This window comes from Gorilla gorilla, chromosome 3 (assembly GCF_029281585.2).
Source record: "Gorilla gorilla gorilla isolate KB3781 chromosome 3, NHGRI_mGorGor1-v2.1_pri, whole genome shotgun sequence".
Lineage (NCBI taxonomy): Eukaryota > Metazoa > Chordata > Mammalia > Primates > Hominidae > Gorilla > Gorilla gorilla.
Window position 1 is genome coordinate 175388189 of NC_073227.2, and position 19306 is coordinate 175407494.

The 19306-nt window shown below is 38.9% G+C and overlaps 1 protein-coding gene across 2 annotated transcripts in view; it reads right to left on the reverse strand.

Moving 5' to 3' along the window:
• Positions 1–19306, reverse strand: part of DCHS2 (dachsous cadherin-related 2) — a 260500-nt gene that overhangs the window by 99101 nt on the left and 142093 nt on the right. For both annotated transcript variants that reach the window (XM_031010565.3, XM_063705609.1), the window contains exons 4-5: positions 4371–4607; positions 1983–2999 (exon numbers count right to left, since the gene is read on the reverse strand). In XM_031010565.3, coding sequence (XP_030866425.3) covers positions 1983–2999; positions 4371–4607 — 1254 coding nt within the window. The remainder of the gene's footprint in view (positions 1–1982; positions 3000–4370; positions 4608–19306) is intronic.

A 19306-nucleotide genomic window follows, 5' to 3' on the forward strand; every position in this document is an offset into this window, starting at 1 on the left:
TTGCCAGGGACCTTGGGAAGACAAGCACTCGGTCCAATAGCCTGTCAGAGCTCTGCCAAGCATTGATTTCCTTACCATTTATGAAAAAAAAAAATGTACCTGTGAGAATGTTAGCATGAAGCAGCTACCGACAAACATTTCTATGGCTAAAAACTTTTTTCCTCTTAATACAAATAAAATAGCATTGCATTAAAAAAAAGTGGAAACAGGGAACAAAAATGAAAATTCTCATTTAGGTAAGTTGCTGAATTGGTGAGCTTAAATGCAGTGTTTATGATAACTGTTTACTGTTAATATATAAACTATATTTATAGTGTTTACTCTGTGGTTTTAATATAGATCATACACACAATTGCTTTTTTTAAATTCCAAACTATAATTCTCCTCTGAAGACCTTAACTTCTGAATGGCAAACAGATTTTTATTCATAAAGCAAATCTGATGGATAAGCAGCAGCCTTGGAGGTCGGGGATGTAAAAGACTGTGCAGCTCAGGCTGCAGCTGGGGATGGGTGACACCAGGGTATGGTTCCACAGGAGCTCAAGTCCTGGTCACTTGTAAGACTGTCCAGAGAACTGGATGAAAAGGGGGTGTGTCTCCCAGGCTCTGAAGGGCACCCTCCACCCTGCCTTGCCATGCTGTCCTTGGGAGGAGGAACAGTTTACAAGCACGTAGTGTTCCAAGCCCCTTCATATTCTTTAGCTCTTTACCCCACAAAGCATGGCACAGGGTGTGTCAGGAATTGTCTCCTGTATTCATGGTAAGGAAGCAGCTCTGAGCTTAAGCTACTTGCTTAAAGCCACACAATGAAATTAGGAATGGACACCTCGTTTTCTTGTAGGGGAGGGAAGATCACGGGGGAATCAACTGTAGTTTGCTTATTTTAAAGAAAAAAACAAGTGAAATAGAAGACCTTGAAAACTAGCCATATGGAAGTAAAGTGCAAGCAGGGTCATCCCATACAGCTGTATGGTTTGTGCCCTTGCAGCAGGAGTCTCAGTTTAGGGAGTGAATGAGAGTGGAAAGGCAGCTTGCAACCTTCTTGGCAAGCCATGTGCCCTGTGAAAACCCTCCATCTGCTGTGAAAGGTCACCTTCTCCTAATTCACAGAACAGAGACTTGAGAACAAAGGCTTGAAGTTCATCAGAACTGAATGCAAAGTCTGTCCCACTAAAGGCAGCAGCACCATCTGCCCAGGTTATGACATAGATGGTGCCTGCTGGACCTGCACAAAAAGGGAGCTTCTTCTCATCTTACCAGCTCCATGACTTTGGGTGTACTACTCGAGCTATCCGAGTTTCAGTTTTCCCGGGTATGTATTTGCAGTATAGATATATTTCATTGTAAGGATTAAATAAACTCCCCGTAAACTTATACAACATAAATTTTAAAATATAGTGACTTTTAATCTTTAATTTCTTAATTCAGACTTCAAAAATTTCACTGTAATTATTTCCCCTTTTCCTCTGGTTCCCCTGTCAGAATGAGAAAAAGGATATATATTCTTAGAGTGATTTTGAAATCTTAACCAATGAATTGATGTCTAGCTTTACATTGATGATATTTATATTTCACAAAATACGTTCTGACGTTTTTTAAATGTCTACAAATGGAAAAGGATGGTTGTTGAAAAAATTAGCCTTTACACGAGGATATATTCAATCCAGTTCTGACTATACCTCTAGTTCAGAAAAAGAACCATATATTGGCAAGATGTGGATGTGATGCAGGGAAAGTATGAATTATTATGGGTGAAACGCTATTCAATTTTTAATCCATTTTTAAGACCTCACAATAGAGTAATCGAATACCTTATTTATTAAAAACCATTATTTCAATTGCATGTATGCACTAATGCTACACCTAACGATTTGAGTTTTCTCAATCCTGATTTTGTTTAATTTTTTATTTTTATTTAAAGACCAGTGTGATAGTACTGAACCCTCATTTTAAAGGAATAGGTGGAAACTATGAAGTGCTACCTGTATTAGGATTCATCTTGAAGAATTTTCCATCAGACAAAAGGAAATATAATAGCTGTCCATTCTTTCCAGAGTCCATGTCAATAGCTGTAATTTTGCCTATTACCCCTTGGGGAACAGGGCTCTCTTCGACTTTCAAAAACAACACATCATGCAAGAAGGTGGGGGAATTGTCATTCTCATCCCAGACACGAACAATGACTGTAGTGCTCACATTTTGCAAGAATCCGTCCTCGGGGATCCAAGCAAACACTCTAAAATTATATGTTTGGGTGGATTCATAGTCAAACTGTCGCCGCAAATAAATCCAGCCCGTGTAAGGGCAGATTCCAAATATAGTAGAGTCTACGCTCGGTTCCAGCGAGTACCTAAGCGGCGAGGCTGCACGCTTGGGGCCAAGTGGGTGCGCCTGTGTTTGCAGTATTTGTGTCATCGGTGAGAGAGACTCACTGACTTCCACTTGATAGACCAAATGTTCGAAAGTCCAGGATGGGCTGTGTTCGCGTTTCTCGATAACGACTGTCAGCACCAACAGGGCTGCCTGAGGATGCACGCCTTGGTCCTCGGCCCTGAGAGTCAGCGTGAGCTCCCGCTGCTCGCCCGCGCCCAGGCTGCCGTTGAGGAACAGCACCCCCAGGGCTCTGTCGATGGCAAAGACGCCTGGCTGCGGGCTGGCGATGGAGTACCGGATGAGTCCGTTCCGCCCACTGTCTCTGTCTTCCGCACGTGCGAGGTACAAGGCTGTGCCAGGGGGCGTGGTCTGGGATATTCTAATCTCATCCGAGGTCCTGAGGAACGCTGGGTGGTTGTCATTGACATCCATGACTGTTATGTTGACCTCCGTGCTGCTGCAGGCTGGGGCGCTGCCGAGCTGCGCCTGCACCGTGAGCACAACCACGGGCTGCGTCTCGTGATCCAGGGGCTTCCGGGTGCGAATAGTGCCCAGCCGCCGGTGAATGGAGAACTTTCCGCCGAGATCACCAGAAGAAATCCTGTAAAAGATTGGCTCTGAGGAGTCTGAAAAAGAGAGAGGGGGCAACCACTGTATGTCAAAAGGGTGGACCCACTGGAAACTCAGAAATTGAAATGTTAATACAGTCATCCGCTGCCTAATGACACTTCAGTCAATGATGGATCACATATACTATGATGGTTCCATAAGATTCTGACACCGTATTTTATTGTACCTTTTCTGTGCTTACATACATAAATCCTTACCATTGGGGTACAACTGCCTACAGTATTAAGTGCAGTAATATGCTGTGCAGGTTTGTAGCCTAGGAGCAATCGACTGTAACATTTAGCCTAGGTGTCTGGTAGGCCACACCATCTAGGTTGGTGTGAGTACACTCTGTGATGTCTGCACACTGACAAAATTTTCTAATGAGGCGTTTCTCAAAACATTTCCCATCGTTAAGGACGCATGATTGTATATTCTCCATCTACGGAGACTGCTGTGCAATGTCTTACTTTCTCCGCTCTCCAAAGCCTGCTGAAAAGTGGACACACGGTTTTAAGAATTTTTTGGTGTACGAAAAGAATGTCCAATGGGCAAAGAGCAAGCCACAGGTTTCACTCTCTTCCTTCATCCCTCTTGCATTAGATAAAAGGGAAAGATATTCAGAAAATAATTCGGATATCTTTTTTTAAATATATTTGAGGAAGTCAAGTTAAATTTATGTTGATGTTTCTCTATTATATCTACCTATGAAGGGCAAATACTCTCCATAGAGATTGAGGGAAGGGAGAGAGGAAGGAACAGGAGGGGAGCAGGAGGAGGACAAGCTCTTTGGAAAGGTAATTCATTTCTAGGAATTTATCCTGCAGACGTTCCTCTACAAGTGTGAAAAAGTCACACACGGCTATTCGCTCAAGTACTATTTGGACGAGCAAGATTTTTTAAATCCTTCAAATTGGTAGCAAATGTAAACATAAAACATATCTAAGTTGAAACACTATAAACTGTCTTTTAAGGAAACAGAATGGCATCCATTTATCTGGAAAGTTGTTCAGTATATACTAAGTGGGGAAAGAAGCTCTATAACAACAAATACAGAAGGATGCATTTTTGTCAAAAATTTGTAAATTGTGTGTGCATGTGTGTGTTTCTGTGAGTGGGTTATAGGAGACATATATTTTGTATATTATAATCTGTATTATTTTAAACATTCTTTTGAAAATGCCTATTATTTTTGTGATCAGAAAAAAAATTGTGGGATGGACAGAAACAATGTTGGAAGAACAAAGAGCAAGCCACAGGTTGTGTTATCTCCCTTGTTTGACTTGCGTGGAAAGAAGAAAAAAATTATTCAAGATTGTACCGCCTACGAAAAAACAAGAAATGTTCCAATAATGGACTTCCATGCAGCATAAGAAATAAGTACTTACTCAAGGGCTCTCTTGCTTTCACTGTTCCAATGGGACTATCTTCAGGCACATCTTCATAAACTAAGAAAGTGTACTTAGGCCTTTCAAACTCAGCAGGTGCCAGAGTTGTCTGGAAAATTTGTATGGTGACATCGGCATTAATGACAGCTGTGAGCCCACCACCGTCTTGAGCAGAGACCATCAACGAAAGTGTGGTAGATTCCAAATGACTAAGAGGTGATGTTAAGTAAATAATTCCTGGGTAGGGAAAATAAAACATTGGTAAACAGATAACATGTAATAAATACCGATGAGCAACAGTAACACCTGGTCTGTTAAGTGTATTGTGATGTTTTATTTTATGTGTTAACTGGGCCACAGGATGTCCAGACATTTGATCAAACATTATTTTGAGTGTGTATGTGAGGGTGCTTTTGGATGACATTAACATTTAAATCTGTAGACTGAATAAAGCAGATCATCCTCCCTAATGTGGGCGGGCCTCGTCCAATCCATTGAAGGCCTGAATAGAACAAAAAAGCTGACTAAGAGAGAATGGCTCCTGCTCCCAACCTGGGGCACTGGTTTTTCTCCAGCCTTCAGGCTCAGATAGAAGCATTGGCTCTTCCTAGGTCTCGAGCCTGCTGGTCTTCAGCCTCAAACTATACGACTGGCTCTCCTGGTTCTCAGGTCTTTGGACTGAGACTGACGCAACACTGCCAGCTCTCCTGGCTCAGCTTGATGGATCTGCTCACCCCGCAGATCTTGGGACTTGCCAGCCTTCATAATCACATGAGCCAATTCCTTGTGATCAGTCTCCTCATACATACACACACACACACACATACATCCTGTTGGTTCTGTTCTGTGGAGACGAACTGATACATGTATTTGCCAACCAAAGAACTTCTGCATATTTGCAAAACAATGTCAAATTATGTTAGGTAAGCAATATTTTCCTAGAGTTAAAACATTAGACATTTTAGAAGTATATAAAGTCACTAGAAAAAATATAAATTGTGTTGTCTTCTTTAGGGCTTACCATATCACCAGCCTAAGATGACAGAAGATCAGATTATATCCCATAGTCCAGTGTATTCTAATGCAGGCTAGTGCGGGGTTGCAGGGTGATTACAACCTGCTCAAGTGCCAGAATCCCAAGTCTACAGGATGAAACTAAAATTTTATCTTCTGAGGTATTTGACATTTGCCCTGAACTAGACCGTGTAGGGTAGCTCTCTTTTTAAACTGACTCCACTCCACCTTTGTTGGTGAGAAGATATAATACAATAGCTGTGTACAACAAAACTTCAGCAAATGTAAAGACAATGGGGACAAGAGTGACGACTTAGGCTTATGCATGTAGAGTATGTGAGAGGAGAACTTATTTATGGCTAAGTTGGGAAGAGATTCGGTAATACTGACACAAATGAATTATTTAATATTATTAATACTACCACTTAGTGTACTAGTTTAAAAACCTGAAAACAGATCTAATGCAATCAACTTAAGAAATGAACCTGTTAGTTTTGTTTAATGAGAAAAATGTATGCAAACTTATTAAATGAATTTGCAAACAAATACGTATGGCTGGCCTTTATGGAATTCATCACGTACAACTGGCCATAACAATTAGTTAAATGAATGAATACTGCAATCTTTGCCAGTTTAGGAGAAGTTGGCAAAAACATCAGGGATATCAGTTTCTAGCCATTAAAAGGTGACATCCATTTGATTTCTTCTTCATATAAAAATTAGCCCTCTTGCAACTTCGATTTCTTGTTTCTATTTCTATTAGAAATTTAATAAAATATTCTTATTTACTGAAATCAAATATCTTGCTTGGCCTGCTCTAAACACATACTCATTTTCCTTTTTTCCCCAGCTTTATTAAGGTATAGTTGACCAATAAAATTACATATGTTTAAGGTGTACAATTTGACAATTTGTGATTATAACCATTTTATTTAATGATTCCTTATCTAATATGATTTTAAGTCATTTCTCTCACACCTCTTTCTCCTAAACATGGTCCAATTTGATCATCTCAATTTTGATACCCAAAGTGAACAAACTTTGTTTCCAGATACAATTTTACTGTTATAAAGCAGAGGATAAACACTCTTTATTAGAATACCATAAAATACTAATGTAACCAACTATTAGTACACCAGCTTTTAGTAGCCATATTCACATCTGGTTTCAGACTGATTTGATGGTCCATGAAAGCACTCAGTACTTATCACAAAAAATTTCCAAGTCAGACCTTTCTCATCTGTCATTAGTGCAGTTTCTAAAAAATATTGCTTTAGTATTAAAGTCTCCGATTGATTGAAAAATAAAACTTGAATATACACAAATGTGTACAGAAGAGAAGAAAAAGTCCCTCTACCCCAACCATCCCCACTCACCAGGTATATATTCTTCCAGAGCTACCACTAAATTCCAATTACAGAGAAATTTTAAAAGATTTTATGTTGACCCCTGATGATTATGACAATGAAAAACTTAATGTCTGCCTCAACACAACCTGGTCTTCCTATGTCCCGACTGACTCCTTCTGAACTATTTTTATATTTGTGTTAGACCAGTCTTCTTGAAATCCAAATCTAGACACATCGATGGCTCCCCAGGTTTTCAGGGTAAAGCTTAAATGCATTATCTTAACATACCAAGCCATTCATAAATGGCCCCTCTCCCTCTCTGTAACCCCATCTCATAGCTCTCTGTGTCATAGCTCTCTGTACAGTAACTTTTGCTCTAGGCAAAGTGAACAGCTTGTAATTTCCAGAAAAGACCTTGCTGTCTTCCATCTGGATTGCTGCATCCTCTTCCCAGAACAACTTCTTCATCTTCTTTGATGTAACGATTTCTATCCATATTTATTATTATTATTATTTTTATTGAGATGAAGTTTCACTCTGTTGCCCAGGTTGGAGTACAGTGGCATGATCTCAGCTCACTGTGACCTCCGCCTCCTGGGTTCAAGCAATTCTCCTGCCTCAGCCTCCTGAGTAGCTGGGATTACAGGCACGTATCACCATGCCCGGCTAATTTTTGTATTTTTAGTAGAGCCAGGGTTTCACCATGTTGGCCAGCCTGGTCTCGAACTCCTGACGTGATTTGCCTACCTCAGCCTCCCAAAGTGCTGGGTGTCAGCCACTGCACTTGGCCTCTAGTCATATTTTAAAACACAGCTCAGGTTTCATCCGGTGCAGCTGGCCTTCTTTTTCTCTCCACTTAGCTCTAGCTACCACTATTCTATGATCCCACAGCAGCCTGGGTACATGTGCCTATTATGAACTTGACAAGCGTTACTTAATTACCAGTTTTTAATATTTTATATCAGTCCTTCATTTACTCATTAGTTTACTGAATGATTTATAAATAAAATTAAAAGAAATTTTGAAAATATACAAACAACAATTTACTATACATAAGGAGAAGAGAGATCTGTAAGAAAATGGAAAATAACTGAAAGTTAGATTAGCAGTGGATAAGGACAGGTAGTTTAGATAAGAAACAATAAAATGTTAATAAATATAATACTACCTAAAATCACTAATAATAATGAAAATACAAAATTAAAACCACTACCTCATTTTTACCTCTCTGTTTTCCTAAAATATTTAAGTGATAATACCCAGAGTTAATAGCAGGTTGTTATTTATCTACATTCTCCAAAAGGCACTTTGGTGATACTTATCAAAATTTTAATTGTTCACCTTCAATAACTCAGAAATCTACCCTATATTTGTGTAAGTACACAGAAATAAATCAAGAGGATGTCATTTGGAACACTGAAAATGACCTTAATATCCATCAAGAAAAGAACAGATGGTGCACTCTATTGTGGTATATCAATACAATAGAATACTGTATAGCATCAAAATGAAGTAAATATACATGTTTTCATCTAGAAAGACTTTACACACTACATTTTATGTGAAAAACAAGTTGCAAAAGTGAGTCTATGTTATCAATCCATTGTGCTTAAAAAAATAATGTCAGTACTGCAAGTATTAGCCAGGATTCTCCAGAGAAGCAAACCAATGGGATCTCTCTCTCTGTAGATATAGATATCTATAGATCTTATATCTCTCATATCTACATATAGAGATAGATAGATAGACATTAATAGATAGATATAAAGTGAGATTTACGTTAAGGAATTGGCTGAGATTATGAAGTCTGAGAAGTCCCATGTTCACCCATCTGCAAGCTGGAGACCTAGAAAAGCTGATGGTATAGTTTGAAAGCCTGAGAGCCAGGTAGTCAGTAGTGTAGATTCTAGTCAGGGCCTGATGGCCTGAGAGCCAGCAGCACTGAGGGCAAGAGACTGATGTCTCAGCTCAACTGTTAGGCAGAGAGCAAATTCAACCTTCCTCCACCTTTTTGTTCTTTTTCAGGCCCTCAGTGAATTAGATGATGCTCACCCATTCTAGGGCTGGCCATCTGCTTTACGCAGTTCACCAATTCAAATGAAAATCCACCCACAGAGACACCCAGAAACAGTGTTTAATCAGCTATCTGGGCATCTCGTGGACTATTCAAGTTAACACATAAAAGTCATAATCACATGAACAAACTTTTTTTTTTTTTTTGAGATGGAGTCTCACTCTGTTGCCCAGGCTGGAGTGCAGTGGTGTGATCTCGGCTAACTGCAACCTCTGCCTCCTGGATTCAAGCGATTCTCCCGCCTCAGCCTCCTGAGTAGCTAGGACTACAGGCGCCCACCATCACGCCTAGCTAATTTTTGTATTTTTAGTAGAGAGGGGTTTCACCATATTGGCCAGGCTGGTCTCAAACTCCTGACCTTGTGATCCGCCCATCTCGGCCTCCCAGAGTGCTGGGATTACAGGTGTGAGCGACCGCGCCCAGGCAAACATTTTTAAAATCATGGTATATCTCCATTTAATGTAAAAGAAAAATTCATGAAAACCTGCTGAGAATATTTTATTACAGAACACTATGTAAAGTTTGAATACAAACACTAATACATATATGATGTGTATACACACAGAACTATGCATACTGAAAAATATGAAAGGATAGGAACTGTTAAGGGAAGTCATCTTTGTGTGTTGAGATTATGGGAAGCTCACTTTTTACTTCTTACATTCCTATAGTTTAAAAATTTTTTAATAATTATATGTTAACTTTGTAAATGAAAAAATATATTTTAAAGATATTCAGAAAAAGAAGATATGTTTGGTTATTTATTTAACTTTTTTAGGACTATGAAGGAAAGTTGTAAACTATAGTGTAAACTAAGATTGGACATTAAAATGTGGGCCTCTAAAAATAATTGCAGAGCACACTTCCTTAAAAATAGGATTCTTATTCTACAAAAAATTTCAAGAATGAATATCATGGATATTTCAGAACCATCAAATGAAGATATTAAAGGGATTAATTTCCATTAAATCAATCCCTGAGGTTATAATAAACAAACTCTGGAGAAGCTGTCTATATAAAGCCGAACATGAAAAATAATGTTTCAAATATTCAAATTACTAAAGTGTGTCCTAGTGACATACAGCAAATGTGAAGTCTAATAAAATTAATATCTATACTATATTCACTCTGCTACTGAAAAACATTCTCTCTGGTAGAACTATTTGGTGTCTAATTATAGCCCCTCCAAATCCCCAAACAGGCATTTTTAATTGAGACAGTTTAATAATAGTTTTTGAGGTTCCCGATGATTTGACAATGGGGAGCAAGAAGCAACACATCACTTATTTTATCCTTGATACCACCTGGAATGTTAGTCCATGAAGCAAAATTAAGTTTACTGTCTTAACAAAATTTTACTGATGAATGTCCATTTTATTTGCCATATTATGAGTTATCAAATAAATTTGAAGGAAAGGAAAAGGGAAGAAAAAGGGAGACATGACATCAATTATAGAGAGTTATACAAATGTAAACTTTTCAAGAATCTTTACCCTTAAAGAATTTATACAAGCCAATCAGTAACTAAGTGTAATGTCAACAAAGACAAATAAGAGCTGTCAGTTATAGGTGAGCAGGAGATAACGAAATTTAAAGTTGTATGTAAACAGTGAAACATCACACAAATGTTAGCTATTATGAAGAGGGCTTAGCTTAGAACCTTGCATATGGTAGCCACTCAAAGAAATGAATTTATATGGGGGGAGAATCGTGAACCTTACTTCTTAAAGGGAAGTGCCTTGTTAATAATTTGAAAAAACGTTTTCGCCCGGGCGCGGTGGCTCACGCTTGTAATCCCAGCACTTTGGGAGGCCGAGGCGGGTGGATCACGAGGTCAGGAGATGGGGACCATCCTGGCTAACACAGTGAAACTCCGTCTCTCCTAAAAATACAAAAAAATTAGCCGGGCGTGGTGGCGGGAGCCTGCAGTCCCAGCTATTTGGGAGGCTGAGGCAGGAGAATGGCGTGAACCCGGGGGGTGGAGGTTGCAGTGAGCCGAGACCGCGCCACTGCACTCCAGCCTGAGAGACACAGCGAGACTCTGTCTCAAAAAAAAAAAAAGAACGTTTTCAAGTATTTCAAAACACCGCTCTATAAGCACCTAACCATACAAGGTAAATCTCTGAAATCTCAGTTTTCCGCTAGGTTTTAAAAAGAAAATGCCTGTTATCATATTCCTCCATTTTTCATTTCATAGAAGTCTTAGAAGTAGAGACCATCACTCTATATACTGCATATGTATCTTAATGCATACATTCATATTTATACACATACATTCATATATATACACACACACATATCTATCTATATATAATATGCTGATCTATCAAAAATTCCTGTGTAGTAATGGGATTATAAATATTGTGTGAACAAAAAACCTGTCCATCAATTGCTAGGCTCTAAGTAATTTTTCAATAACATCAGAAGCTCCACTGTTTTCTGTGCCTATCCATAGGCTAATCACTTAAACCTACCATGGTTTTACCTTAATCTCCCAGGTAATATCAGACAGAAGTATTTCCTGTCTGAAAGTGCTGAATCCTTGGGTTAATTATTTCCAGAAGCCCAAAAGTTTAGTCTTTTTAATTTTATTTTTTTTATTAAATGAAAGCATTATACTCTACTAAATATAACCATCAAAAGAAATCAACACAATTGGTAAATTCACTTGTCTTTGAACTTGAAGGGCTTTAGAGGTACTGTGGGCTTTATTCCAGACCACTGCAATAAAGCCAATACTGCAAAAAAAAGTGAGACACAGAAATTTTTTGATTTTCCAGTGCATAAAAAGTTATGTTTACACTACGTTGTAGCCTATTCAGTGTGCAATAACAGTAAGTCTAAAGAAAACAATGTATATACTTTAATTTAAAAATATTTTATTGGTAAAAAAAAAAGTATTAACAGTCATTTGAGATTTTAGTGAGTGGTAATCTTCTTGCTGGTGGAGGGGCTTGCCTCAATGTAGATGGGTACTAACTGGTCAGTGTGGTGGTTACTGAAGGTGGCGGTGGCTGTGGCAATTTCTTAAAATAAGACAACAAGGAAGGTTGCCTCATTGATTGACTCTTCCTTCCACAAAATATTTTTTTCTGTAGCATGCAATGCTATTTGCTAATAGTTTATCCACATTAGAACTTCTTTAAAATTGGAGCCAATCCTCCTAGGCCCTACTGATGATTTATCAACTAGGTATATGGAATATTCTAAATCCTTTGTTGTCATTTCAACAATGTTCACATCTTCCCCAGGAGTAGATTCCATTTCAAGAAACCATTTTCTTTGCTCATCCAAAAAAGCAATTCCTCATTAGTTTAAGTGTTTATCATGAGATTGCAGCAATTCTGTCACATCTTCAGGCTCCACTTCTAATTCTATGTCTCTTGCTATTTTTACCACTTCACTGAAGTGGTGATTCCCTCAAAGTCATCTGTGAGGGTTGGAGTCAACTTCTTCCAAACTCCTATGTTAACCTCCCTCCATGAATCACAAATGTTCTTAATGGCATCTAGAATGGTGCATCCTTTCCAGAAAGTTTTCAATGTATTTTACCCAAATATATCAGAGGAATCACTATCTATGGCAACTATCGCCTTAGGAAATGTATTTCTTAAATAAAATACTTGAAAGTCAAAATTACTCCTTGATGGATGCATGGATTGCAGAATGAATCTTGTATTAGGAGGCATTAAGAAAAAACCTCCTTGTATATCTTCATCAGAGCTCTTAGGTAGCCATGTGCATTGTCAGTGAGCAGTAATGATTTGAAAGAATTTTTTGTGAATAATAGGTCTCAACAGTGGGTTTAAAATATTCTGTAAACCAGGCTGTAGACAGATGATATCTGTAAACAGATAACATCTGTTTGTCATCCAGGCTCTGTTGTTCGTTTTATAAAGCATAGTCAGAGTAGATACAGTATATTTCTTAAGAGCCCTAGGATTTTCAGAATGATAAATTAGCATTGTTCCACTTAAAGTCACCAGCTGCATTAGCCCCTAACAAGAGAGTCAGCCTGCCCTTTTAAGCTTTGAAGCTAGGCATTGACTTCTCCTCTCTAGCTATGAAAGTCCTAGATAGCATCTTATTTCATATAAGGCTGTTTCATCTACATTGAAAATCTATTGTTTAGTGTAACCACCTTCGCCAATAATCTTAGCTAGATTTTTTAGATACCTTGCTGCAGCTTCTCCATCAGCACTTGCTGCTTCATCTTGCACTTTTAGGTAATGGAGATGGCGTCTTCCCTTAAACCTCATGAACCAACCTCTGCTAGCTTCACATTTTTTTTCTGCAGCTTCCTCATCTCTTTCAGCTTCCTATATTTAAAAAGAGTTAGGACCTTGCTCTGGATTAGGCTTTGGCTTAAGGGAATGATGTGGCTGCTTTGATCTATCCAGACCACTCAAACTTTCTGACTCAGCAATGAGTCTCTTTTGCATTCTTATCATTTTTCTGTTCACTGGAGTATACTTTTAATTCCCTTCAAGAACTTTTTCTTTACATTCACAATTCGGATAACTGTGCAAGAGGCCTAGCTTTTGGCTTATCTGCACTTTTGTCATGCCTTCATCACTATGCTTAATCATATCTAGCTTTTGATTTAAAGAGAGAGATATGCCACTCTTCCTTTCACTCGGACACTTAAAGGCCATTATAGGGTTATTAACTGCCAAATTTCAACACTGCTGTGTCTTGGGGATTAGGGCAGCCTGGGGAGAGAGAGAGACAGGAAACAGCCAACGGGTGGAGCAATCAGAGCACACACAACATTTATCAGTTATGTTAGCAGTCTTTCATGAGCATGGTTTGTGGCATCCCCAAACAATTACAACAGTAATATCAAAAATTACTGATCACAGATCATCATAACAGGTATAATAATAATGAAAAAGTTTGAAATATTGTGACAATTATCAAAATGTGACACAGAGACACAAAGTGTCCCCACAACGCTAATACATTTGCTTGAGGAGAGTTGCCACAAACCATGAATTTGTAAAAAGCACACTATCTGTGAAGCACAATGAAGTGGGGTATGCCTGTATAAATAGGCTGGGCTTAGATCTGAGCACGGCTACTAGGTCATTTATCAGCAAATATGCATATCTATACATTCAGTCACTTCCTTCATTTCTTGAATTATATTCAATATATTTGTTTTGGTCAGGGTCTAATCAGGGAAACTGAAACCGTCCTAAGAATTTTAGAGGCTATTTAATTAAAGAAACTGATTACACAAGTATGGGAAAGCCAAAAGAATAAGAAGGGGATGATGAACAGTAACTCCAAGAACCTGCAACCTTCTCTAGGGTTGCAGAAACAGAAGGAAAAAGGCAGTATTGCTACCTCTATCAAAAAGAGGAGGAGGGTGAGCCATGGTGTGTCTTGGAGCCCTGAGGCGGTGCTGCAGGGCTGGCGTCCACAGCTCCGAGGCATCCCTGTGCAGCTGAGACTCAGGTGTCTCAGAGGATTAGTGCAGAGCTATGTTCAAACCTTTAAGGGCAGGGCCCAGGAAGTACTCTGGTCACCATGGTGTAGCTGCTATAACCCGAGGAGGCCTGGTGAGGGCAGTGCTCACTGTCCAAAAGGTCTTGCGTGGCTGATATAGCTGATGGTGGCATTTCTGAGGAAAATGGTGCAGTTGGTGCCAAAGGACTTGGGAGGAATACTAAACACAGAAGAAAGCATGAAAAAGCCCCTTCTTTCCTCCTCCTGATGTCCACTTTCCTGCCAGTACCTGCCACTGGTGGAACAGATCTGAAAGTCGGCTGTAACAATGTCTTGGTGCATCAGTCCCCATCTGGCTGTGCCTTCTCCCAAGATGTCTAGGTCCCAGCTCTGCAGGGCCTCCTCACTAATGCTAAATTTTGATGACGCCAAATGTTTAGCTTAGTTCCCCCAGCTTGGGGGTGATAGTTGCTTCCATCATATGTTAACCTCGGTGTTTCCTTTTCGCCTTTTCTGTCTTCCATTATCCACTTAACCAGCTGTCTATACTAAATTATTTCTGTTACTATAAATGTTATTGTTTCTGTTTTCCTGACTGGCTGCTGACTGATGCTGATCTAACTGATTCTACTGGTCTGGCTTGTACTAGTTAGATGTAATAATCACTATGGCTTGAAGGGATGTGATGTTTGACCAATGTCACCTTGTTCACATGTCAAGGTTCTCCAAGCAAATAAACACGTGCATGCTGGGCAGACAAAAACTACAAGTCCTAATTATGCCACCCTTGCAAAACAGGCTCTTGCTATTCTCTGCCTAACTCCCCTGCTGTTTCCTTCATGAAACCTATCATAACATGTGGTATTTTCTGTTTTCCTGTTTTTGTTTGTCCCCCTCCACAAGTTAAAGCCCATGAGAGCAAGGACTGTGTCTGTCTCATTCACCACTACCAAACAGGGTCTGGCACAGTCCCAGGCTCAGAAAAGGTGTTTGGTAATTATTTGTTGAATTAATTAACAAATGAACAAACCAACCTGGAAAAAATCATGAGATGGCTTGAGATTAGTCAGAATTACACAAAGAAGAAATAAGATGTCTTAGTCAGTTTGGCTGCTATAGCAAAAGTAGCATAGACTGGGTCGCTCACACTTCTGGAGGCTGGGAAGCCCAAGATCATGGTGCAGCAGATTCAGTGTCTGGACAGGGCTCTCTTCCTGGTTTGCAGGCAGCCATCTTCTTGTATCCTCACATGGCAGAAGAAGCAAGCTCTAGTCCCTCTCTTCATATAAGCCACTCATCCCACTGTGGAGTGCCACCATTATGACTTTATCTAAACATAATTAACTCCCAAAGACCCTATCTCCTAATTCCATCCCATTAGGGGTGAGGGTTTCAACATATGAATTTTGGAGGGGCACAAACATGTAGTCCATAGCAGAAGAGTAATGTGGTGTCAGAACTCCAGATCAAATATTTACATTATTATACATCTGTAACCATTTATAGTGTGTGCTACCAAAGCAAGAATAGATAATAGAACGGAACAGACAGCCCCTACAAAGATGCTAGTCTACTCAAGTGGCAGTTATGATATTAATGAAGGAATTCCTCTAGGTCCTGATGTACTACATTTAAAAATCAGTCAACTCAGAGAGGGAAAATCACCCCACAACAACTTTGTCCCATGCAATGTAGTTTCAGTGTATAAAATCACTTTTGTGCCTTTGGTAACAACATGTCCTTATTTAGTCAACATATATAATTATTTTTAATGAATTATACATGAATTCTACCTAATTGCCCATTTAATAAAGAAAGTCACCAGATCAGGTGCCTATGTAAGTAACTGTTCATGCTTAAAGTCGAATTCATGGAACCCTGAAAAGTCATTTATTGAGCTGCTTCTACTTAAGACCACAAAATTTGTCCCTGGCCAGTGGGAAACTATCTTATGTTCAAAAACTATAGAGAAATAATTCATAATTCCTAGATACCCATGGAAAAGTCTACCCCATATTTAACTGTACTCATTTGCATTTTAAACCCATACTCCCCCTCTTGATGTGGAGTATTTCCCATAACAAGCTGCAAATTTTGTGTCACAAAACTGGACATTTAAAATACCCTGATTTTTAATGATAATGTCCGACTTCAGATTTGTATGTATCTAACTCTTGTGAACCTGCTTAGGACGATATATTAAAGATACGTCTGTGACAGTTAGAAGACCACTTTAATCAATGCGATATATTCAGAGGATATAATCATTATTTCAGTTTAAAATACGAGTCTCCCTCCTGCATCAGTACTGCACAAACAAATGAGTGACATTTGTAACGTTTTTAATCCTTGCCTTCAAATGCTATGAATGTTAGATTTCTGATTCTATATGCTAATTTTATGTTCTCAGTGCTAGGTTTATTTGGGAATGATTTTGATTAAATCTTAGCAGAACCAGACTTCCTACATAAACCTGGCATCCTAGATATTTTCCATATGGGGAGCGGCTTCTTAAAAGCAAGGCAAGAAATCTATTATTTAGGGTTGATGGAGTAAGAAAGGAGCATGGAGTCAGATTTTTGCATCAGATACAGCTGGGTTCAAATCTTGGTTCTATCAATCCCTAGTCTGATCTTCAGCAGTTTCTTAAGTGCTCTGAGCTTCTGTTTATCACTTTAAACAGACTGAAGAATCAGACTAATACCACTTACTGTGCAGAACTGCTATGAGGATAAAATTACATCATATATATAAACAAAGTACTGTTGTACTACAGTATAGTACTACAAAGTACTGTAGCACAGTGTCTGACATATACTGACTCCTTAATACAATACTAGTTCCTTCCCTTCCTTCTCTCCTAAGGACTACAAGGTATTAGATGGGTAATTCCATGCACCAAGAAATAATCAATAATGAATGATTTAAAAATATTTTGGGGAAAGGGAAAGTAGGAGGAACTTGAGTAGCATCAATACTTCACTGCAAAGCATGCATAGGAAGTCCGCTGGAAGAGCTGACCAGTGGCCAATCTGACCTGGCAGCCTGCCACCAAGGAGCATTTTGGGAGAGGCTGTAATGACACTCATTCCAACATGTCTAGCCCCTTTACTTAAATGGTACAGACTTCTGGTCCATAGACTTATCTAAACCGGTCCTGGATAGATGTATATTTTGCATTTGTCCCACTACTGTAGATGGTGGACTCTTATAGTTTGCATGGGGTTTACAATGTGCTCCCCCAAGTTAATATTTCAAAATCTTTTCAATAAAGCTTTCTGATTTTATAAAGCTGGATACTGACACAAGTTGGCAACAGCGATGTGGGCTGATAGTCCCTTTTTGGGAGGCCCAAATACATTTCCAGTGGACACAGATGGCTTAACTATTATTCTCTCACTTTGTCATTTGAAACACTGATCATTTGAGAGAATCAACTCTGAACACCACTATTTACACCAACGCACCACCAACAACAGACATAACACTGATTTAAATATTCAGTTTAAAGGAAATAATTTACTTAAAGCAAAACCCAAAACCCTTGAAGACCTGAACCTGACAGTGGTCCTCACAGTTGAGGGAGTACCATGGAAAGGTCATAAATTTGGCAATAATCGAGAAAAGAATCGAGTATTATTTTAAGATAACATAATTTTAGAAAGGTAATATAGTATGTTGGATCATGTCTCACCAAATTTATGTACACTTGGATCCTCAGAATATGACCTTATTTGGAAAAGGGTTTTTGTAGATATAATTAGCTAAGGATCTCAAGAGGAAATTATCCTGGTTTTAAGGGTGCCCTAAATCCAATGACCGGTGTCCATACACAAGGAAGGACACAAGAAGACACAGAAAAGAAGGCCATGCAGAAATGGAAACAGAGATGAGAGTAACACTGCCATAGACCAAGGAGTGCCAAAGATCACCAACAAACACCAGAAGCTAAGGGAGGTTCCAGAAGGAACTAATCCTGTTGACACCTTGATTTCAGACTTCTGGCCTCCAGAACTGTTAGAGAATGAGATTCTGCTGTCTAAGCCACCCAGTGCATGGTGCTTTGTTATGGCAGTCCTAGGACACGAACACCAGCAGGAGGCGTGCGGTAAGGTGGGAACTCTGAAGCCAGACTGTCTCAGTTCACATTTTGGTTGTCACTTTCTCATTACGTTTATGGGCTGTTGATCTTTTTTGGATTCATTTGCTCATTTGTGAAATGGAGATAAATCTAGTTCCTATATCAAAGGTTTGGCATGACAGTTAAATCAGGCAGTTAATGCTCAATAAATATTGCCAAAAGACAAAATGACAACAAATTTAGTTTAAAGATCTTAATTGGCTTTTATTTGCAATTCTAGAATTGAGAAACACCTCGATGTGTTCCAATGAGCTGAGCAGAAGTGGCTGGCTTTATAGACAGAAAAGGAAAACAGAAACAGGGAACAAAAAGTCATTTCATAGTTACTTTCCTTGTAAAGGTTAAATCAGATGGGACTTTCTTATCATGCCAGCTAAAATTGGCTCATTTGGGGATTTGGCTATTTATTATCCCTCTCTCTCCTGATTTCTTGGAAGGTCAAATAGACAATTTCATTTCAGCTTGGTGGCCATGAAACTTTAGTGTGAGTGACTCCATTTTGATCTGGTCTGTTGGGCCTAGCGCAGGAGCTCCGTTCAAACCAATGGCTTCCTATAAATTTTATTTAACAACACTCATTATGATTTACAGACTGTGTTTCTATGTCCCTGTATTTCAAAAGCATATTATTTCTGCCTTCTCCTTACTTCATGGGAAGATTTGTGACAATGGACACAAACTAATATTTTTATAAACATGGTGAATATGACTAAACCTTTTTTTCTATTATTACTATCCTTTCGTGTCTACTTAGGGTTCAACAACTAAGGGAAATCACAGCCTTTATGGTAAAACTCATGCATTTTTTGTGTGACAGTTGTAACCAAATGCTGATTCACATGATATGTATTTAAATGTGTTGCTATGATTAACAGATAGTTGATGAATACTATTTAATTAATAAATC